This window comes from Eleginops maclovinus, chromosome 11 (assembly GCF_036324505.1).
Source record: "Eleginops maclovinus isolate JMC-PN-2008 ecotype Puerto Natales chromosome 11, JC_Emac_rtc_rv5, whole genome shotgun sequence".
In the NCBI taxonomy this organism is placed as follows: domain Eukaryota; kingdom Metazoa; phylum Chordata; class Actinopteri; order Perciformes; family Eleginopidae; genus Eleginops; species Eleginops maclovinus.
Window position 1 is genome coordinate 8,467,822 of NC_086359.1, and position 23,607 is coordinate 8,491,428.

At 38.8% G+C, this 23,607-nt stretch overlaps 2 protein-coding genes and 1 long non-coding RNA gene across 3 annotated transcripts in view; 1 reads left to right on the top strand and 2 right to left on the bottom strand.

The window, feature by feature from the left end:
* Positions 1-4,781, bottom strand: part of fryb (furry homolog b (Drosophila)) — a 46,415-nt gene extending 41,634 nt beyond the window's left edge. Inside the window, 1 exon segment of the mRNA XM_063894738.1 lies at positions 3,816-4,781. Coding sequence (XP_063750808.1) covers positions 3,816-4,062 — 247 coding nt within the window. The 5' untranslated portion in view covers positions 4,063-4,781.
* A 7,123-nt stretch (positions 4,782-11,904) lies between these two features.
* Positions 11,905-16,107, top strand: LOC134872808 (uncharacterized). The gene is made up of 3 exons (XR_010166863.1): positions 11,905-12,022; positions 14,412-14,537; positions 14,965-16,107. It is a non-coding gene; the product is annotated as an uncharacterized LOC134872808 (long non-coding RNA).
* Positions 12,037-23,607, bottom strand: part of rxfp2a (relaxin family peptide receptor 2a) — a 43,734-nt gene continuing 32,163 nt past the window's right edge. The window contains exons 12-20 of the mRNA XM_063896244.1: positions 23,044-23,118; positions 20,897-20,968; positions 20,744-20,815; positions 20,354-20,583; positions 18,221-18,366; positions 16,969-17,064; positions 15,953-16,121; positions 14,962-15,180; positions 12,037-14,673 (exon numbers count right to left, since the gene is read on the bottom strand). Coding sequence (XP_063752314.1) covers positions 14,408-14,673; positions 14,962-15,180; positions 15,953-16,121; positions 16,969-17,064; positions 18,221-18,366; positions 20,354-20,583; positions 20,744-20,815; positions 20,897-20,968; positions 23,044-23,118 — 1,345 coding nt within the window. The 3' untranslated portion in view covers positions 12,037-14,407. The remainder of the gene's footprint in view (positions 14,674-14,961; positions 15,181-15,952; positions 16,122-16,968; positions 17,065-18,220; positions 18,367-20,353; positions 20,584-20,743; positions 20,816-20,896; positions 20,969-23,043; positions 23,119-23,607) is intronic.

The window sequence follows — 23,607 nt, forward strand, 5'->3', positions numbered from 1 at the left end:
CTTTATACCATTTAAACTTTTTAAAATATGTTTTAGTCACAGCGTAGAACACGCAGTCGAACATGGAGCCGTTTTCCCTACAAAGTCAAGTTTTGACAAAATTCTAATATTGAGATCTGGATTTTTCAGTCGAGCAGCAACAAATAAATAGCTTTACACCAACAGCAGAAATCGATGGATATGTGTAAGGTGATAGAATGACAGCAGTGACATATGGTGGTGCTGCACAGGCAATTATTTTGTTGTTGTTATTTGCGGTACTTTCTATACAATGTTAATGTTGTGGTAACATGCCCAGCTAAATGAACTGCATGGCAATGGAATTATGGTTTTGAAGTATTTTAAGATTGCATGAAGCAGATATAGTTTTAGCCTAAGAAATACAATGGATGCCAAAAGTCAGATACTGAAGCACAAGATTTTGATAGCTTCAGAGTAGTAAAATAATCTAGCCTCTAGCCTCAGAAACACCTAACAGTTTTACTGGTTTACCACTTTTATTGTGTTCATTTCCTCCTTGGTGAACACCGGTATGTTTTGGTTAATTCTTGGCAAATCATTTAGTGTCTGACTATTAAACAATCGTGAGGAAAAATAAAGTGTTTCCCTCTCCTCAAACACTCATATATTCCCTTGGCTGTCCTTTACGCTTGTCCGTCTCGCAGGAAGGTATGATGGCCATCATGGCAATGATTCTATGCTTGGGTGACTAATAAGAGTGGAAGTACAAGTGGATAATTAGGGTCATCATGTAATTCCCTCGATGAACTGCGGAAGTGCCACAGGACATGAAAACGGGTGAGGGAGGGAGAACAGAGGCAGGGGGAGAGTAAATGAGAGTTGGAGGGGGGGGGGGGTGGAAAGAATAAGATAAAGTATCATGCAAAGCTGCAGCTCACAGCAGAGCAGCCAAGCACAGGATGGCCTGGTTCATATTAACAGACAATTACAGTGTAATCTCAAAGGAAGAGCAATATAGCAGAGAACCACTGCAGGTCTATTCCTGTCTGAAGCTCCTGCTTACTACACCTATGAGACAATCGCAGAAAAGTAAACCAAATCTTCAAATGTTCTCTTACTGTAACTGCAAGTTTCCTGAGTATACCCCCCCACTTACTGGTGCACCAAGCAGCTGAACTCAATCATGGTTACTAAATAAGATGTGACCGAGGTCGGCTCTGTATTATTCCAATCTCCCTGCAACCTCATCTCTTCTTACTCAAGAGAAAGTACTGAGAAAAATGTCAAGGCATTCTGTTTGTTGACCCTATTTCTCACATATCTCATTAGGTTAAAAAGTTACTACTGCCTGCTGTTGGATTATGGGAGGTTTATGGGCAAATTAAACACGGCGCAGATAGTTCCTGTTTTTGAGTGAAAGCTGCAGAGGACGCCATATAAACATTTCTTACGGGATTAAATATCAATGTCGAGTGAAACAGAACAGAGAAAGGTGTGAGTGCAAAGTGTTTGTTGTTGTTATGCAACTCATGTCCAAGATATGAAAATCTATTCAAATTCGTGAGCTTCAATGAGAATCCGGATATATTTGTGAAAAAGCAACTCACTTTTATTCAGCTTAGATACAAAAATCAAGGACATAAAGACACACACACACACACACCCTTATGGAGGTCGTAAGATTCCTCGCATTCTGAGCAGGGGCCTGGGCATGCCAGCTGTTGGAATGTGACTCCTCCACACACACAGCACACACACAGGCATACATGCACACAAACGATGTATACAGTGTATCCATACATGCACACGTCAAAGACACAGATTGCATAATTTAGGCAAACATGATGGGCTGATCAACAGATCAATAGACAAAACTGTTAATAGGAAAGCAGACTCACACAAAAGGCAAGAAATTATATCTGGCTTTTCTGGAACCTCTATACACTGGCTGTTAGAAGAACCTATACCTTGTCAGGATGTCCCAATAAAGCTTTTTGGGCCCGATCAGAGTGCATTTATAGTGGTCACCTGTGACGATTAAAAGTAGATTTTATCAAATAATTTCCACTATATTTGCTCATAACAGCGAAGTTTATCGTCGAACAGTAATAGAGATGTCTTACCCGGAGAGAACATCTTTAAATGAATTATTTGGTCTATAAAATGTTAGAAACTGGGGAAAATGTGATGTCATGAACTGACCTAATGTCCAAAACCCAAAGGTAGTCCGATTACATTGCTGCTGCCCCTGTTAGCCACCACAGTGGAGCTCAAACAACTAAATCCTCATTGCAGCAGCCAATGTTCGAGTCAAAAACGTACGCACACACACACACACAATAGCCACAAACAACCACGGAGAGACTGTTTAAGGGTCACAGTTCACACAGTGGTGTCTCCTTGACACAGCTGGGGTTGATCAAATAAATAACTCTTTTGAAGAATGTGTGTGTACATGTGTGTGTGTCAGCAGTTTTCATGCCAGGCATACCTGTCTCCCCAACATCAAAGCCTCAGTCATATGCATTATCACAGCATAGAATTCCCATAATATTCAATTTCGTGGCGTTTCTCGTGTCCACCATTTACTTTTAGGATCTGCTACGCGGTCACTTTTAAAGGAATTCATTTTGAAAGACATTTTGGTGCAGGTAATGTTGGTTACACATGCAAATCCTCCCTTCAGATTTCTCCTTTTCCTGTGTGCCCACTTTTCTCTACTCTTTTGAAGTTTAGCCAAATTCCACAGAAAAATGTATAGTCACGTAAGTAAAGACTCTCAAAACCTGTCTAGTCTAATTACCCATATGCCATTACCTTAAAATTGAGTAATTATGACATTTCCTTTCATGTCTTTCCAACATTATCCTTAAAGTGTTACAGGTTCATTCTAAAGTGGAACTCTTAAGTCATTCCTTACTACTCCTTTTCTCAATTTCATTGGTAGGAATAACAACAGCACCTGCAACTGTAACCTTTACATCACACTGGATGAAAGCATTTGCTCTGTGAAAATGTACTTAAGGTGTGAGGCCTCCTTTTGATTTTGAACTGGCTTTGACTTCCAGGAATAAACGGGAACAAGGGATCTGTTTGTCCGTTGAGAGATAGGCTCAAGCTGTTGGGATTTCTACAGTTAGCCAAGGACAGAGGGCAAGCCCACTGACAAAGAAATAATCTAAGCTAAAATGTTACAAATTCAGCCACAGAGAGGCCATTCTCAACTGGAGACTGTCCCAAAATATTTTAAAACACAAGACTGCTTGAGTCATTGAATGGTACTTCCTTAAATGTTGACTTTTCCTGCTAAAATATTGTAAATAATGTAAAATCCGTTATTCTACCATTAAATGTAACTGTTTGCCAGCCTTATTGTACTTTGACTGATTACTTAGGGTCTTGATTCTCCCACAGTCGGAAGTTTTGGGCATGAATTTTCAAGATGTTAAGGTAAGATGAGAAAGATTGAGTGGTTTGCGAAAGAAAAAATACCGCACTTAATTCTTCTACATGAGCACGTCTTTACCCCCATTCTGTAGAACAAGGAGTAATCTGCTGCTGTTTTCTCAAAACACAGAAGGTATCACTTTTCAGAAGGTCTACAGAAACCAATAACAAAGACACCTGTCAAGTCAAGTCCTTAACCACAGCAAAGAAGAACCTTGTTATGGCGAGAGAGGGGGGCTCTGAGCAGGTAGGAAAAGAGCTCAAAGTGTTTCAGATCCCAAGTTGGTTAAAAATCTTCCCAACAAAGAAGGATTATGACAAATGTTTTATATATACACCTCTGGCTCTTCCCTGGGTCTACAAGTTTAGTCTTTAAAACAAAAGGTTGAAAGTGTGTCTGCACCTACCTGGAAAGATCCTTGTCCTCTTTCTGGACCTAGACTGGACCTTAGTAAACCTCCCAATGAAGTCACTGGGGTCAAACATGTCCAATGACAGAGACGCAAAACGCTCCATAACTACCCCATCATGGCCTTGGCTCTGGTTGTCCAGATCCTGGTCCTGACCGTGACTCAGAGAGTGACCATTGCAGTGGTTTGAGGTGACGCTTTCAGCTCCGAGGCTGGTAGTGCTTCCTACATCTTCTAGCGACATGTCTCCACGACTCCCAGGAGCTCGACCTACTCCTGGACTGGCAGTCTATTATCAAAACCTGTCCTTCAGCGGAAGCAAGAAGACTCTACATGATGGTTCTACAGTAATTTCAGCAAGAAAAAACACCCCGAAAAATGTAAAGCATTGTTCCAGAAAATCAAAAAATGGAAAAAGATTTAAACAGACTGTTCAGGCAGTCCTCAAATCCCTGTTTTCTTTTTCTTCATCTCCTTTTCGTCCACATGTTAGTCTCCAATTTCTTCTCACGAGGATTTATTTTCTTTATGTCGAGTTCATTCAATCCAGAGACAGTGAGCTCATTGCTTTGTTGTTTCAGATACACAGCTCTCCTGAGAGTTCAGGTTCCCCCCTTGAGAGTTTCACCCTTTCTTGCTTAAAATAAAATGAAAACTAGCTCAGGTTGTTCTTTTGTTTGAGAGGTAATTTCATCTTCTGTGTAAGTTCAGTTGTCTTCTCCTTACGTGCATTGTTATTGTGCTCTGTGCTTCCTACTGTCTCTGTCTTTCTCAGTGCTCTGAGTCTCTGTGGCACAGCTGTGTTTCTCTGCTCTCAGGTAGTGAAACAGGGAGGGATCCAATTCAAAGAATGCAGCTTGATTGGGTGGTTTGGGAAGTTTGGGTGGTTCTCTTATCCCTTCTCCCTCATCGTCTTCTTTCTACTTTTTTTTCTGTCTGAGGGGGTTTTTCCAACTACCTCCCTCATGTCACTACAGACTGTAGGGTAATGAGAAGTGTTCTTTCTTGCTCACCTGTTTCCATTTTCTTGTTGCATTGTTTCCTTCTCACATTGTAGTAAGACGTTGAGAATGATGGAATGACTGTGCTGGATAAAGACAGCCCACACATGGCATGTGGGTGTGAGTTAGTTAGAGTCCCTGCATTCACTGGTCGAGGCTGTTTAGCCAGTTACAGTTATCGCAATGTGTTAATGGTGTAGGATTACTGAGAGTAGACACACCCCTTTACAGAAGAGGGAAACAAAGACAAACACAAACAGGAAGAATCCTCAACCCGGGGACAGTCAGTGTTTTGTAAAAGTCTTGATTAGCAGATGTTTTTTAAAGATAAACTTGAGGTTGAATTGAAGAGAAGTTTAAAGTGTCCCAACATATTTAAATACTTACTGAAGAGCTAGTTTACAAAGTAAGTAAATAAAATGGCCAAAGAAAAATCTCCTTGAAGGGACAAGGAATTCATATAGGTCTCACAACCCATAATAGCTCCATGGTGCTTATCTAAAAATCTAACAGGAAGTACATTGTGCTGTTTTGGTTTAGCCCTAAATGAATGCTGTCCTGTAGTGCTGGCAAATCTTCCCTCTCAAAGCTAAAAAAATAGATTCACTCACTCAACACTAAAATGTGCAAACAGTTGATTTCAACACCTTCTATAAAGTTTTTCTAAATAAGTAAATAGAAATCATTTTCCACACTGAGTGAAAACTCATCCAAAATCTAACCATTTTCAATCACACTTTTGTTAATCCCAGCTCTCTTTCTCTGTCGGTAGGGGAGTTAGTCTCTCAGGAGATTTCTACCCTAAGGTGTCTTCCCACTGTTTATGCCACTATTGTCATGACATCAGCTCAAGAGTGCCTCACCCACTGTGAAAACAACAAAAGTGCATATCCTTTTTTAGGATCTCTGGAAAGACGGCAACACGAGTTTGAGAAGCCTTAATATGACAGTGAGTTTACAGTACTGCAGCACAACATGTAACAACAAAATATCAGATTAGTCTGAAAAATTAATCTGGCTTTTTCTAAAAATGAGTCATTTCACTTTCTTCCCAAAAGTAAACCATCACACATAGAAATGTCTTATGATAAAAAAGGTTTTACACTGAAAGTGACTTCCTAATCCTGTCAGATATTTCCATCACTTTATTGTAGAAAGATAAACAATGAAGTGGGCTGTTTAAGTTGACATTTTAAAAACAGTCTGCACAGTTTCCTACATCAACCATCTGGCAAGGAAACAGTTAAGGGTGGTGAACAAGCTCAGGGAGGCATGGTGCCAAAGTCAGTTAAAGAGGCGTGCCATCCCCTAGGGGAGTTCAACAGCCAAGTATGAGGACAGACACACTCACACAAACAGGAGATTGTTTTTGTCCTTTCAATAACTGACAACTCCGGCCAACCAATCAGGGCAAACACGAAGGTTACCCAATCATCTTTAGGAATGAGCATAACGTTTTCAACCACATGTGTTTCAATCATTTTGTCTACTACTGTACATGTTAATCCACAATATTCTGATGGGAAATATTTGGTTGCACAATGGTTAATAGCTGATAATAGACTCCACCGCGATTCACTGACAAGTTACTCAGGTTTGTTGCTCCCTTGCTTGATCTGATTAGTCCGTTTTGTTTATACTTAATAGGTCAAATGCTGACCATCTCATTGTTAATAGAGCCAGGATGTTATATATATTATATGCTATTCTTGCATATTCAACATAAATAATATCCTACTTCAATATTGGGTTAGCTGTAATTCAGCCCTTCAGTGTTTTTTTTGTATGTCGGATAGTTTACAGATTTGTATCTTCCCGGTCATCTTTTATAATTTCACTCTTTTAGTTCTGTTTTATCTTCCGTTTTGAGATGTTTATATTGTATAATTGTTTATTTTCTACTCTTTTTGTGGGTGCAATACTGTGTTTTGATGCTGCTGCTGCAATGAAAAAACTGGGGATTAATAAAGTATATCTTATCTTTATCTGATCAGATATATTCTTCCCTTTTCCCTTTTTAAAAAATGTTTAACTCTAATGTATTTAAGTATAAGTTGTATAAAAACACCTGATAAATCACCGTTCACAGGTCATCAAAAAAATCCAAGAACACACAAATAAACAACACTGACGATAAATTCTCCTAACACATAGATCAAAGAGAATCATTATTTTCTACTTGTTTTATTATCTCGACCCTTTTTGAGGGAGAGTTGAGCAAGCAGATGATGCACATAGATCAGCCCAAATGTGAATTATGAGCTAAACTACCACCTTCTGCCCACTCTGCACACATACACACACACACACACACACACACACAAAGCTGGATGAACAGCAACATCTTCTTAATAACTATGATTCCCCGCCGCCCCAAATAGCACCCCTTCAGTCATGCATGCATGTCTGTATCTTTCTCATTTTACTTTATTCAAATGTCAACTTTTCCTGTCATCCCATCGGTCGTATATCATATCTGATGGTCTCCTTGTTATGTTTTTCTCTGGTGTCCCACAAACAAGAATATGTGCCCGCTAATGGGGGTATGGACGTAGAACTACAAGACGTGTGACGTGACAAGTGGTGCCAAGCAGCCTCACATATAGGCTGAAATATAAAACTGTGTCCTCTCCCATGCACAATGTTCTAGGTCAAAAGGAAGCCGCAAGGAATGTGCCATAAACACTTTTTGGAGCTTATTATTATCATTAACAATCTTTCCCTTTTTACTTCCTTGCCTGAACTTCATCTTTAATTGAGTTCATTGCTTTAATTGTTATCTGGTTGTGTATCAAATTACCCGTAAAGCAATTTGAAAAGTTACTAACCTCGTGTTAACAATTTTGGCGATTGAGCTACACGGAGGTTAACAATTGCATTAATTTGCCTTTTAGCATTCTGCAAAAATGGTGTCTTTTTAGAAAAAGATGCTACCAGCAGACACCACATACCCTTTTCTCATTATGTTCCTTAACTGAATTTAGGGCAAAAACAACTTCACTTTTGGATTACGCATCTTAGCATCACTTCAGTTCAGGGGTTCATCAGCATGAAGGTCTTAATGAAACTTGGAGTGCTTCACCGCAAGAAACAATCAATCTGTGAAACAAACAATGCAGCTTTGTATCGCAAACATTATTGTTATACCCACGATTGCAGCTTAAGATTTATTCTGTGGACTAAATACTTCTTTTGAGTTCTTGTCAACACCATAACAGATAAATACACAAAGACTTTTAAATGGGACATCTTAGTGGCTCTGTTTGTTGAGGCACATACCAACTAACATTGTTGTATTTAACGTCCTGTAATTATAGACTATTATTATGACAATAGAAATGACTGAACGGCCTCTGAGATTTGGTCAATCTTGATGCACTATTGCATACCGCAGTTACTGAGATACCATATGATTTATTTTTTTAATGCATGTTTATGATGGCATTACTGGGCTGACAAGTGCGCTCAGGGTGCTGCAGACGTGCTTTGTCGAATTGAAAGGAATCATTTTACATTTCTTTCACTTCTCTTTGCAGTGATTTGACAGTTATGTAGGTCTACAGATCTCATCTAAAGCTGTGTAATCATTATAAGCAGGTGTCCGGGATGCAATAGCCTGATTAAGAGGCTCCCTGCCATTTCATTTTTACTTCACTTGAATTTTTAAACACACAGAATATGATTGTGGAAACGACGGTGCATAACCTAGTAGCATCAGGCAATACCAAGACATACTCCACACTGAAATGAACAGATCATTGTACATAAAATGAAAGTAGGAAGTTTGAAAATGTTCTACAGATACTATCATACATCGTGTTATTGTATCTGCAGCTACCACTAAATGCTGCCACTGCTGATACACGGTCAGAGTGGTAGCAACAGCGATAACAGCCAGATGTCCTTCACATGTGTCCTTCTCCTCATTGTCAGTCCTGCGCACCAGCTTTACAATGGTGCCCCCTTGAGCACGTTTGAGAAATAATAATCCTGCTTATGCAATTCGTCACATTTCTGATTAAGGAGGGCAGGTTGGAAGACACTCTAAACCACCGGTTGACACAATGTTTGTTTCTTTTTTAGATATACTGTTCCTTTGTAAGAAAAGCTCATGTTTCTGTTTTGCTGCCCCTGAACATACCTGTTCACACTCTCTGTTCACTGAAATACTAAACTTAGATAAAAAGATAAAAATGCATACAAATGACCGCCCTGAATTAAAAGATACAGTAAAAACATGCATACATATTAGCCTTGCACAGTACATTATGCCTCTCAGCCGTTCTATATATATATATCTATATATATATATAGATATATATATGTAGAGCTGTGTTATGTAACACTATCTCTGGCATCTCCTATGTGTAGACTAAGGTCCTACTTCAAACACAGAAAGCACACAAGTCAAATTCATTCATACTCATCCAATCTTTTAGAAAATCATATCAACACAGGGCTCAAACTGGCTTATCAGATCATTTAAAGTAAGAGTGTCCGGCTACGGTTATTCAGGAGAAGAGCTCGCCCTCTAAACATGCACTAATCTCCAATGCAACATCACCTGAGGCCGAGTCAGACGGTGTGTGACGATAAGGAATGTGATTGTGTACAGATATGTCTGTATTTGTGTGGACTTGTGTGTGCCTGGCAGAAACACCAGGTTATGTAAGCCAGTGGGAGTGAGGTGCCGGGAGGTATCTATGGAAACGATGACAGTGAGGAAACACTGAGTTTACACGTTGGGAGCAAAGGAGGTCAAAGGCAGTTTCTGGAACTCAATAGAATCAATACAGCAAATCTGTGGCTGATCTGTGGCATGCACAGGTCAGCAAAAGAGCTAAAATAGGGCACTGTGTCACTGGGTAAAAATGACACAGAGGAATATATGATAACAGAGTGGAGCCTGTTATCCACTCCCACTCAATTTAGTGTTGTTCTGAAAAGAGAACAACAAATCTTCACACTGTCACGGTGCTGTAAAAGCATGGAACAAGCTTGCAGAGGATGTTGTGCAGGTTCTTTCTGGTTCCTTCTTCATTAAAAAACATATTTTGTGATGATTTGTGAAATTATTGTTATTTAAAACAGGTGTACCTTGGGTTATTTTTTGGTATACTGTTCTTTTGTCTGAGATTGACTAGTGTGGAGGCTTTAGATTCTGTACATGAACATTTTAAATAATTGATTTTGAACTGTGACACACATGTTGTCCTTGAATTTATAGTGTGTACAGATAAATCTCTGACCACCTGGTTGAAAGATGAGCGTGTGAAGCAGGTTAGAAACAAGATATTATTTTCAATTGATTATATGACTTTTTTACCCTGATTTAAACTATAAATGAATACCTTCTGTGTGGTATCATTTATATTGAATGGTGGCCTAGTGGCCTAATACAACTCCACATGTTAACCAACATACATAACCTGAAATATTGGCCTACTTCATGCAAGTCAGTAAAACATGTTCACGTTGTTTAAAATTGCTACACGGAAATTGTTCAGTTATTCCTTCTACCTTAAATATATACATCTTTATAATGTTATCATTGCATTAATGTTTTAAGGCTTTCCCTTATCTTGAAGATGAGGAAAAAATATGCCAGTGAAAGGGTGACGTATTTCATAATGCAGAGGTTTTGTATATTGGGGACAGACATAATACTGTAGTGGTAGTAGGGGAAACGTCACACAAGCAAAGAGCAGTGACACACATGACATGCTGTCTGTGTGTTACTCTAGTCCAGACACAGAACAATGGAGTAAACTGGGTCGTTGCCAACTGACTGTGCCAAACAGCTGGAGAGGGAGATCATTGAAGAAGGAGGGGAGGGAGGTTGGGGACTAAGCAGGAATTGGTTTTAAAAAAGAACACACAGAGCATGCTGGGAAGTAAAGCTATGCCTTTTCAATTTGAGCCCTTCTATTTACCTTCAGAGCAAAAATGTGTATGATTTCATTTTGTATCATTACACTTTGCCAGCAGACAAGAATGAATGGTGTTGTCTGCTATCTGACCGTGTATGAGTGCATGTAAATAATACATGCTGCAACACTGGCTTTCTCACCAAATATTCAGCTGGATCCTGAGCATCTCAGCTGCAGAATAATAAAGTGCACAGCTACTCAGGCGGGATGATCCTCGCCAATGGACCATAACCCATTTTCATTTCACTGTTTCAAGGCTGTGTCTAATCCCACAATCCGTAAATATACGTTCATATTCACTAAAAGGAAACACATCACATTAGTGAGGGGTCCACAGGCTCAGTCATGGCATCAGACAATCATGTGTTGGGTTATGTTACACTACGAGCTTTCATACATAGTATTTATATCCCAAAACTGTAGCAACTAGCAATGAGGAATTGATTGGTATATCATTATTGTAAGCTAACTAGCTAGTAGCTAACAGGCAGCGTAGCATAATATCTCTCAACGCCATCACGAAGTGTGTTACAACCACCGTCTGTTGCTCAGCTAATCTGCCTCATTCATCAACGCGGCATTGTTCGTTGAGTCAGTGCTAAAAAGGAAACCTGGAAGCGTTCTGCTCAGCCACGATTTATTTTAAATGTAGTACTCGTCCCTTATAACCAGCTATGTATGTAGCTAACTCGATAGCTTACGAGCTAGTCCAAGCCCCTGTGGTAGTTGTATCGATGTTGAGTCAAGACGTTGCACGGTTGCCTTTGTGGTACACAGCACCAATAAACACCACCAGACACAGAACTAATGTGACATTACAAACTTAACCTTACCTGTTCTGCGTCGATCTTGGCGACTACAGGATCATTTCCTGGCGCTAATTCTTTGTTTATGTGATTCAGTGGCTTGTTTTCATCAATCCGTCTCGTCTCGTCTCTCTCCTCCGGGAATCGTGCCGCCCCGGCTGACAGCACTACCGCTCAGGATGACAGGGCCCCGCCCTTAGCAACCAATGGGAGGCCGAGGTTTGGGAAACAGAGGCAGGGTGCGTTCTCTATTGGTTGGCGGCTGTGTCCATCATCTTGTCGTTAAGGGTGCAATTTGGTCCAAGGGCAGGACACCTGCCACGGAAGGATGCTGGGCGACGCAGGTGTGGTTAAATCAAGTGAAGAAAGGGCTGTAGAAAAAAAGAAAATCCATGGCGTAGCATCGATCATTTTGATAAACATTCGCAAATCCGCTTAAAATTCACAAATCCAAACCAGCACTTGAGGTGAGCCCTTTTATTAATTTTTTTACGAATTCCACACTATCATATTGCATACTTTAAATCTGTTTTTCTATGTCATTGGCTTGTTTTCATCACACATCCATATTTAAACAACTATCAACTCTGATAAGGTTTTGATAGCATGTAGCATATAGTGTTGAGACTAATTGCTTCAATGATAATACTCAAGTAGATGTCCATTTAGTTTGGTTTATGAATAGAAAACTTTAATGTTTCAGCTTTCAAAAAATCAGGGAAGTCGGTCAATGCTTCAGTGCTTTAGCTATCGGTACATTTATAGAGCTTCATAATTTTCGAACAGAATTACTCACTCAGCACATTTTATTGTTTGTGTGTATAGCTTGTTTTGTAAATAGCTTGAGGCTCCGATCAAGTTAACGTGTTAATATATAATTCAAACGTGTTCTGGTTTTTGTGTTCTGGTTTTTTTTTTGTGAGGAAACAAATAAACAACTATTTCACAAACCTGACTCCAACAAACACAGTAAATAGGAAATTATGATTTTAAGAGAAAGGACGCAATATTCCTATATAACTAAAAACAATCTTAGAGTCTTACATGCAAAACAAAAATAGATCAATCTAGTTGATCAGAAGAACAACTTTTTGAATAGCTTGTTGCACAATTTCCACCACATAATATACAGTATACAGAACATACAACTGAGAACTCTACTGTACAAAATATATAGGCATATGCACAGCGTGATAGGAAATGATAGTCCTTACTTTCCAATCCTTGGCGTTTAACTCAAGTAAATAGTAGTAAAATAAGTAGAACTCTCTTTTCTAGTTCTTCTTTAACCATTATCTGGTTGTTGATGATTGTCAAAACATCTGTTTAAAGGCAGCAACAACAACAAAAGGCATATCATAGCCTATATCAGTATCAAAAAGTATAAATAGAGACGTTAAACAAAGTCTCACAAGTACAGAGACAACAAATCTAAATTAAACAGATCAAATCCCTCCTATGGACATGCTTTGACCACACGTTTTAATCTAGTCCAGGTCAGGGACGCATTCAGGAGGTCTGAACAATAAAAGTTTGATTTGACAAGAAATGGCAACATATTGGTTTTGCTTCATTATTAGTTAAAACAAATACTGTACATGCATTAAGCAAAATGGCATTTAATAACAAACAATTAAGGAAACTTTCATATAACACTTATTTACATTGGAACATAAATGTGTGGGGAACAGGAAGATAGCTGCACACAAAGCTGATGCACATCATTTAATGATGTCGATGGTTTATACCTTTCCCTCCCATTGACTGGATTCTCTTGTATTTAAAGTGCATTGTATGTTATTATAATCCTGCCTAATTCAATAAAAATCTCCATGGCAATTGCATTTTCCAATTCAAATGAAAACGTGCAGTTCAAGTTGTCAGTCTTTCTCACTACATTCCCTATAAACCTGTAGAAAAATAAGTTAAAGGAGCAATTATTTTGAAATATGACTATTATCAGATAGCTATCATGTTGTGTGTCAAAATAGTTTTTGTGTAATGAACGTTTCATTTTCTGATTTGTTTTACGAATTAAATGTAATTTGTTGCATTCATTTTACAATCTCGCATGATCACAAATCAAGCCTAAATAAAAACCAATGCGACCACTGATGTGCAAAAAACAGATTTAGTTTATGCAATCGAGACCGGTCCAAGAAAGATCCAATCGAATCATTTCATTTTTTTGTAAGATTGAAACCATTCATCTCTGAAACCTTTTCTTTGGTCAGTGTCTTTAAAGTATCACATCTGAGACTTAGTAAGCTGCATCCCTAAGTCACCTCAGAGAAAGTTGTTTCTGAGATCTAAAATCTAATCAGGGATGAGTGCAAAATCTGATATATTTGTTCGATAAAAGTACTATACATTAAGCACTTCTCTTCCGAGACGTAAGACATTTTAAGTCCATTGTGATTGTCCTCGGGGCGGCAGAAATACATGCTGGTATTTATTCTTTCTGCCTTTTCCATTGTGATTTTTATCTCCACTTTACGGCACCCTTACGTGGAACAACATCTTATGTAGGTGCCGCAGAAGCAGGCAAGCATGAGTGCAACTCAGCTGAAGTTATACAGAGGTTCATTCAAAAATGGAAAGGTTGCTGGTTTGATCCCCGGCTCCGAGTGCACGTGGAAGTGACTTTGAGCAACACATAAACCCTTTTCACAAAAAGGTTGAAATGTTAGCATTTTTTATATACAGACCATAAAGATCAGGGATTGTTAATCCTGCTCCAGTTCCTGCCAGTCTCATTAAATCAGTGCTATTGTCATGTACAAGTGTAAAGATGACCAGCAATTGGCCCTTGACCAGTAGTTTACAAAGTGCCATAACAGATTCTGCTTCCCTCAGGCGTAGCGGGGATCTGCGCCCGTCAGACACACCTGCTGGAGGTAGGAGGGTGGCTGGCAGCAAGGAGGCCGCGCAGACTCCGCGAAGATTGTGGAGGAAGTTAGGCTTTTGCGGTCTTTTTTAAAGGTGTGTCTTCTCTGCCAATGACAAAGTAAGCCTTCCACCTGCTCTCTGAAGAAGCTGGTGGTCAGGGTGTACAGGATGGGGTTCAGAGCGCTGTTGATGGGGAGTATGAAGATGACTACCCAGCTGGAGATGGTGCCTGAAGGAGAACAGGAGCACATTTTTTTTAAAAACAGAATAAGAAAACTTAATTAATCCTGGGGCAAAATTGGGTTTGCAACAGTTGCTCTATTTTAGAATATATAAAAGACAGTACATAACATGTAAATGACATGTATACAGTGGTGTTTTAATTTGCATAATGATAATAATGGTTAATACATGTGTAAAGGTTAAACACATTAAAAGACTGATGTGTAGCAAGGTGATCCACTGATTTATTTCAAAGTAATGTAAAAGTAACCCTAAACTCAGTTCATTTTCTTACCAGGCATCTCAACCTCCAATAGTGACAGCACTTTGACCAAAAAAATGGGGATCCAGCAGAGGGCATCAGAGAACACTATGAAGAAAAATCTGTTGGCCACAGCCACGTCTCTGTGCAGTCTGCTCCTCAAGTCGGTGGCATTGATGCCGGTTTTATAGATGGAGCAGAACATGCTGGAGTATGAGAAGGCGATCACCAGGAATGCCACCAGGTTCAGACCTAAACACAAATGCAAGTTTGTACTTCATATACAGGAAGAGATAGACTCCCTGCAAAAGCACACAAGATCAAATGAAGGGGATGTGAGATTATTGTTTCAGTAAGGAAGGAAATACGAACATGTTTGCACATATAAAAACAAACCAGGTTTACATTTGCACTTAAATGTATGCACTAGTACACAGAGAAGCTGATAATGAATCCCCCTCATGAATAAATTCACAGGGCCCAGTGATGCTGGCGTATTTTAAGAGAGAATACCCAGTGATTTATTCATCACAATTGCCAGATTTCACAGCCCCTCAGTGAGAACATGGAGTAAAAACAACCCAGACTAATCATGTGTTGTTGATGGAGCCATGGTGTTTGCTGTGTAATCTAACATGCAATGTTTTGTAAACTGATTTGGATGAGTAACAATGTCACCTAAAGTTATATCCGATGCTGTTGAAAGACTTAAAAAAGCTAATCTTCAGCTGTAAACCCACTACATAACAACACTATAATAACATATACATGTCTCCATGATACGCAACAGTAATTGATCAGATGTCAAGTTCAGTCTTTAATCCCAGTGTGTAGTGCATTTGATCCCTACAGTGATTTATCCTTGGGGAATGAACATTTTATTAAATTTGACTGCAGAACCCTCCTAAAATTAGACTACAGATGTAATACCTTCAAGTGCTCAACATAAAAACCTGCTACCAATCAGCTATCTCTGTATAATGAGCTTCAGTGAAAAACTGAACGATTTTCAGCTTCAATTTACCCAGGAAAATCCCTGTTGAATATCCTTTGGCAGTAGGTTTTTCTTGCCTGTCAGAGTGCAGGGGAAAGCAGACCCCATTACGTCCGTAGTAATTTCCAAACACGTCCTCATTCATTAGGGGCACAGCAGCAATCATAAACCCCAGGAGCCAGATAAAGGCCAGGACCAACTTGCAGCAGGATGAAAAAACACATGGTTAGGATTTCTAACACGATGGCTCCTCAAAACCACAATATAAAAAGCTTTTAAGCATATTGAGGATTCATAGGATTTTGACAATTCCTGTCTATCATTTAACATTTAATTTTGCGTAGTTGTCTCCTGTTGCGTGACAAGTCGATTCAGACTCTACCTCACAGAGAGACTGAGAGACAGACTTACATCGAGGATGCAGGAGGATGTAAAGCAAATAAGGGAGCATGTAAGGCAGCTAGACTTGCCTTAATTTGCTGACAAAAGATTGCAATGAATTTAATAAGACGTGTCTAATCTGGTGCTAAGGAAAGGAAGTGATTGGTGATCCAAAATTAAACAACACAGAGGTAGGGTCAGCTGACAGCATATTCCTGCAGCTAGGTTGTACTTATTGCAGTGTCATCTATAAAGGTTTTTCCAATCATTTAAAATTAAAGCTTGCGTTGCGAACTCTCTGTGACCCGAAACTGAAAGAGCTGCACCTCAAAACTTTAAACAGCTTTCCAGGGTCTCTACCTTGCTATAATTGGGATCTGCTCTGCAATATAATTAGTATAATTCTACTTGTAGCTACAGCGAAGGTCGAGGAGTATTTCATACTGAGTGCTCTCGTTAAACTTTCAGCTGAACAAAAGTCCTCTCTAATTTGTTTTAGGAAGATTAAGTTTATCCTTAAGAGAAACTTTTGTTCATTATTTCACACATTCCACAAAATAAGTGAGCAGTAAAGCGCTAGATAAAACAGCACAAACAACAATAATGAATGTGAACATAAATAAATACAGTTCAGCAGGAATTGAAAGTAATTTAAAGGAGATCACCACTGTCTGAAGTTTGCCTGGGCGTAGATTGCTGAATGGGAAGACAATGACCAAGAATCTTTCTAGAGTCAGGTAGGTCAGGATGAGAACAGACACCTGAGGGGAAACACTCACTATGAATCCTCCAGGAATGGTCCTAAACATAGACCATAAAAAATAGGATTCAACAGAGTAATAACATAAATATGGATTTCTTTCCTTCCAGACGGAAAGGTTAGGTGAAATTAAATAATAGAAGATTGCAGAGGCTAGAAACATGCTTCAGAAAATAACTATGTATGATAATTCAGTCTCAAGCAAAGACTAACTTGAGACCTAAGAGTCAAGTAGAGCTGTCTCTTTATTGCCAACATGTCACGCCCTAAACGACCTTCACAGTTGTGTACAACTCGTCTTCTTAGTATTTCTAAATGAAAGTTTTTATTTGAAGGGATTAATAGTCAATATGGTCTGATATATACAAAGTCATTGGGACAGTTCATTATTCTCTGCCCAGTGGAAAACTGTTATTGATCAATCCACTGTTTTAAATATCTGTACATGATATTTGAGGTGGTTTAGAAAGCACAGATCCAATCAGGTATCGAGCACACGAAAACAAATCTACATTAAAAGGTGCTCTTTGTAGTTTTTCAGTTTTTCTTATCAAAATGTCCTAAGTGTCCTTTCGGGTAAAACATATGCAAATAAATTGTTTCAGTATTTTAAGCAGTACACAGTTAACATCCATGCTCACATCCTTCTGTTTGTGCAAAAACTGCTGAGAAAAATATCCCTCTCTAGCATTACTGGTAGATAAAAACTCCACAGAGTCAATGTTCCTATAAAGATCTTACTCATGCTATCATGGCTGTCTGCCTACAGATTTCTGTAGAATTGATATTAGGAGAAAAAAGTCAGTTTGATGCATCGAAAGAACACAGATGACACAAAGAACTAAATTGAGCATGCATAAGCTCTAAAATGTCACTTCCTGTAGGCATATAAAACGACGAGTAGTATATATTGTTAAATAAAGGATCCCTCCCTCAGGGAAACAGCAAACAGTGGCTGGATACAGGGCTGATAAAATGCTGATAGCAGCATCAGCAGCAGGGGCTCACATGAAATTAGGGGAAAAGAGTTTGTAAAAGCAATCTTCACAACAAAATATACTATATATCTGAGGTGTGTATTGCAGTGAATTCAGTTTGTTGAATATTTCTTTTCTCACAGCAGATTGTCAGCAGGATGGTCATCTATAGTAATTTACCTCTGAGGAGAGCATGGCCAAGAATCCAATGGTCCGACACTCCACGCTCTCCATCCAGATCAGGGCGTTACGGTTGTACTGGCCGCGAAATTTCACATCAAACACTCCAACAAAAAACAGGTACACACCCATGAGGCAGTCTGCACCTGAAAGATAAGCGACAGTGACAAACCCCAGTCCGTTTAGAAAGAGAGGGAAGCACTGTTTGTTAGAGTCCAGCTGCTGGCAGACCGATGATTTCACATTGATTTACACACCCCAGAAATTATTCCCACCCTCGAAAGCTTGCAGTAGTAATCACTTGGATGGGACACAAACATCTGTCTAAATGTGGTTTGTAAAATCCGCACTAATCACTGTTCAAAATGTTCTGTCTTTCGTAATTGCATTTGATTTATACAGCAAACACTCCTTACCATGTGCAATTAATTGTTGGAATAAGACTTCTTATTTAAAAAATGTGTTATCTTGATTTTTTCTTTCTGAATTTATACCTATTTTCACTGTGTAATCTTACTAAAGACATTCAAATAAATCATACATTTATCTCACTTAGGATGATTTACTTGACCTCAAGATATTTACTTTAAGATCTATATTTAAATATGTATTCTTTTAACGTGACCATCCCTTAATCTTTGGCATAAAGTGTGCTACTTTAGTTTTAGGAATTATATACAATTAACATATCCAACCCATATCTTCCTAAAAAAAATTGAACCGCTAACATTTTTTTTATTTCCCTGCCTTAATCTGAAGGAGCTATAAATGTTGCGTTATTAAGTCTTGTGATAATCACTCATAAGGCTCCAAAGGCTCATATCTTATACTGAGCATCTTCTTCTTCTTCTTCTGGTCGAGAACAGCTCCAGACTATTTCTAAAGTTTGAATTTAATTACATGTCTCAATGCAGGCTTTTTCACATACAATATCCTTGCACCAGAAATAGCTGATCCATCAGCCTCTTTATTCTGCAGCAGCAGACCAGCTACTGCCTATGTAAGTAATCATTTCAAATATCGAGCAGTGTGACACCTGTTTACCAAGTCAGGCCAACCTGTCCTTAAGCAACCTATTTCGTTTTTCCTGCCTTGATTATGGAAAATGTTAGTGACACTTAGCACCTTCCATCCTCCAAAGCGCAGTTTGGCTCGACCCACTGATCATCAATATGTTTAAAATTGCAGACCCTGCACACTTATCTTTTGAAGGCTTGAGTTGACCTTCAAGACATTCGATCATTCATTTAATATCAAAGAATTGGCCACTCAGGACTGCAATTATTTTTTACTTTTGCTTAAAGGTGCCATAGAATGAATCTATCTTATTTTAAATTGCTCTCTGATGTCTACAAAGGTATATAACTTTGGTTGATCCAAAAAATGTCCAGATGCGTTTTTTCAGGCCCATTACAACCCTATGATTTGGTCCTAGAATGAAACCAGCTGAATTGCCTTATTTGGGGCTCATTTAAATCATTATGACGAGCTCTGCTCTGATTGGCTGGTTTACAAGGAGCAATCCATGGCTGCCTCAGAGCCCACAAAATTAAGTTAAGTTCGCAAAACTGTGAGAGATGAACCATGGAGGCTATTGGCATCCAACCTTAAATGTGTGAGCCTTTATCGGAGGAGGAAACTGATGAATTTGAAGAATAGCCAGTTGGTCGGAGATTGGAGAGCAACCTTTATGGAGGGGTAAGTGTTAGCGTTAGTGTTTCCAGCAGCTGGTGTATGCAAATATCGGGGCAGGACTACCGTGTGTTACGTCATACACAGGGATTGTTGTAATTTCCCTGTTGTACCGCTGTGATATGCATATTCATGATTTGCACGTCATATGTCAGTTCAATGTACCGAACTCTCCTTATTCAACTATGCCAAGGTAAATACAGTTTTCCATTCTATGGCACCTTTAAAAAGGTTTGTGAGCAGTGATGCAAAGGTTGGATGATCATTGTTATGATTATGATCTGCTTTTCTTTAGCAGTGGGATTTATTTTATTATACTAGTATTAGTGTCTGTTCAATGTGTGTTTTAATTCCTGTTTTTGCACTATTGTTGTTAGGGTAACCACAGGGTATTCCTGCATTTGCAGTGCATATACCTGAGAGAGTGGTGCGGTTACTCACAGCAGAGGACTTTAATGCAGGCAGCGTGCAAGTTGTTCTCTGCTCGTATCAGTGACCTCATGCAGATGACAAAGACGTTTCCGAAGCAGGTGATGAAGGCCATCACCCAGACAGACACCCGCAGCACTACGTTAGCCAGCAGGTCCTCAAAGGAAGAGATGCCGTCCGTGTTGGGCTTACAGGACCTGACATGAGGTGCATAGGAGCAGTACTGGAATGTCTTAAAGTAGCTGGCAAAGAAAAGGAGCACATACAAATAGAAAGTGGTATCAGAAGAAACAAGGGTGAGAGATTGAGACAAACAATGACACAGAGGAAACAAAATGACATTGAGAGATCATGTTGTGTTCATTTACGGAATTGATCCTTACTCTGTAGGATTGTACTCACATGTGGGAGAGGTTCTTCATAGGCAGAAACATCTTCGTCAGAATTCCTGGGATCTCCATCCCCTCCAGAGCCCTAGAGGAAACGTAGCATATTGCACCAGCGAACAGGTTGCAGTATGAAGTTTGTGTGTGTGCATTGTGTGTGTTTTCTCACAGGGATTGAAGATGTGTCAGGTGGTTGAAGTGGCTGGGATGAATGTGGAGAAGGGGATTGTGGGAGATGTTTCTGTAACAAGAAACAGATTATGACAAAGTAAAAAAATCCTGGCTGAAAGGATACGGGGCTGAATAAGCAGTAAAATTCAGATGTTGTTTCCTCTTTTTGACAGGTAAACTTCCTGTATTCAGACCTGTTCCACAGTGAAACAACAGAAAACCCCAAGGCAGGGGTTGTCTCAGTGATCATCTTGATAAAAAGGACGGGTTATTTTCAGATGAAGGAAAAGCAAAGTCTAGATCATTTTACAAATAGCTCTGAGTAAACCGCCCGTTGCAAGACAAAAGGTTATCGTTGCTAGGAATGTAACCTTGGTGACACTTATCAAGCCTGCAGATCAAACAGGTTATTCTCACACAATATGAAAAATGCATGCGTTATCAACCCATCCGTATCTAAATTCTACAGAATTTTGACACACACTTAAAAAAGAAAAACTTAATCAATGACATTCAAACAGTGTGTTTTGCTTGCTAAAAATATGTGGTTATCATAAATTAAGTGCAGAACCTGCAATATTAAATCAAATCTTGGCCTCAAAGAAATATCAGTATTTCCGTTCTTCTGTTTGGGACTTGGAAAATATTGTTTCACAGGAATCTTACGGAGAGTTGGATTTCTGCTGTTGGTGAACAACCTTTGTTTTCCTGTGTGTGGTGTGTGGTGTGTGTGTGTGTGTGTGTGTGTGTGTGTGTGTGTGTGTGTGTGTGTGTGTGTGTGTGTGTGTGTGTGTGTGTGTGTGTGTGTGTGTGTGTGTGTGTGTGTGTGTGTGTGTGTGTGTGTGTGTGTGTGGGGGGGGGTCATCATCATTATCTCCTGGAACATAATATTCTGGGGTGAATTTTATGGCATGTCCTCCTTGAGTGATTATTTCACAGTGAGAGGAAGCTGAAACATTTCATTATTTTTTAAAGAGTAGATCCCAAGACGAACAAATGTGCTTAATTGAAGTTAGGGTAAAATAAAAAGTTATCGATTAGTACTTTACAATTGGGAATATTTCAAGAAGACTGAAACAGACAGCGGCACAGTTTATAATTTTAGGCATCATTACTCTTCAGCCCTATGTGCTGAACAGACCAAACTGAAAACACACAATGACTGAAACCTCATTAAAAGATCTCATTCCGTTTCCTGAGAGTCTTTTTTTCCCAATGCTTCAGACTCACCACCAATGCAATACCTTAAAGTTAATTCAGTTCACAATAGCATTATTCATGAGCAGTACTCTGACCGGGAGTATTGCTGGTCCTGTCTGCTCCTTTCAAACGGAAAGTTTAGTTCTCAGAGGACATACTGAACATGCAAAGTAGCAGCTCTTTCAATTTTCACAAAAAATACATTTGGCAAAAGCAGTAAAAGTATAAATTTGGAATTTGGAACACGGTTTTCAGTGTATTAAGAGGACACCATGTTCCAAGACAGCTTCCATTTATTCCAGTAAGACAAAAAATATAAAATAAAATATTCCACAAGTGAAAGTCCTGCATTGAAAAGGTTACATAAATGTATGTTAACAATGTGTGTAAATGTACTTTAAAATGTATTTCATGCAGAAAATAACCCATGACGTGATGTTGATCCGTTACATAGTATTGAATAATTAACAATGATGCAGTAATATGTACACTAAGCAGCATTTTACTCTCATAGCTGGAACTTATTTTAAATACTCCATGCAAGTTTAATTAAAAACAATGCATCATGTTTATGAGCTGATTTTGAATTTAAAAGCCTATTTCCCAAGATGACAATAAACAACAACTGTGAGATAAATAAAGTGAAGTAAAGGTAAAAAGATGTTTTGGACGAGAGGAATAATGACTGGGGGACAATTCTCAAAGGCTTAAAAAGTTTTGGTTGAGTTTAGTTTTTAGAACAGTTATTATATTTGACATATTACTGTTTAATTCTCTGGGTTTCTTTCCTATGGGAGGCATTAACAGTCAGATCAAATCATGTTCTCTTAATTTAATCTTAAAACGTTAAGTCCCCAAAGTGTTTTTTTACTTTTAATACTTCATATCATAATTGCCTCCTCACATAACACACCTTTCCTGGCAGTCAGACTATCAGTTACTCACAGTTTCAGGAGGGACTTGGAGAGGCTCTTAAAAGTGTTTTTCGGCAAATCCTTGATCTTATTGCCGGACAGATTTCTAAACACAGAGGAGAGGGGGTAATTAAAATAAATAAAGGAAATAAAACATTATGGACAAAAGCAAACTCAGAAAGCATAGACCAAAGCACAGATGTTTATGGGAAATCAGCCATTGTTCTTTATCTACTCATGTTTTTCTTAAGTTAGGAAAATATATATATATAATAGTAAAAAGCAAATGAAAAAATTGTGAAAATTGCAAATCATTTGAGCTCTTTTTTCCAAAACAGAGATGAATCCAAACACCAAATTTATTCCATCAATTTATCTTTATTTTGTAAAAGAAACTCATCTCAGCAGTAGAGAACTCCTGATGGTTTTCTAACACTGCTTCATTAAATCTCCATTATAGTTATTATTAAACAACATGTGTTTAAAATGTTTTAATGTGAATTCTAAAGTGAATTCTGGCATGCTTGCGGACCATTTTAAATGTATTAAAATATGTGTAACATTTCAATATCTGGCCTCTTAATTCATTTGTGTA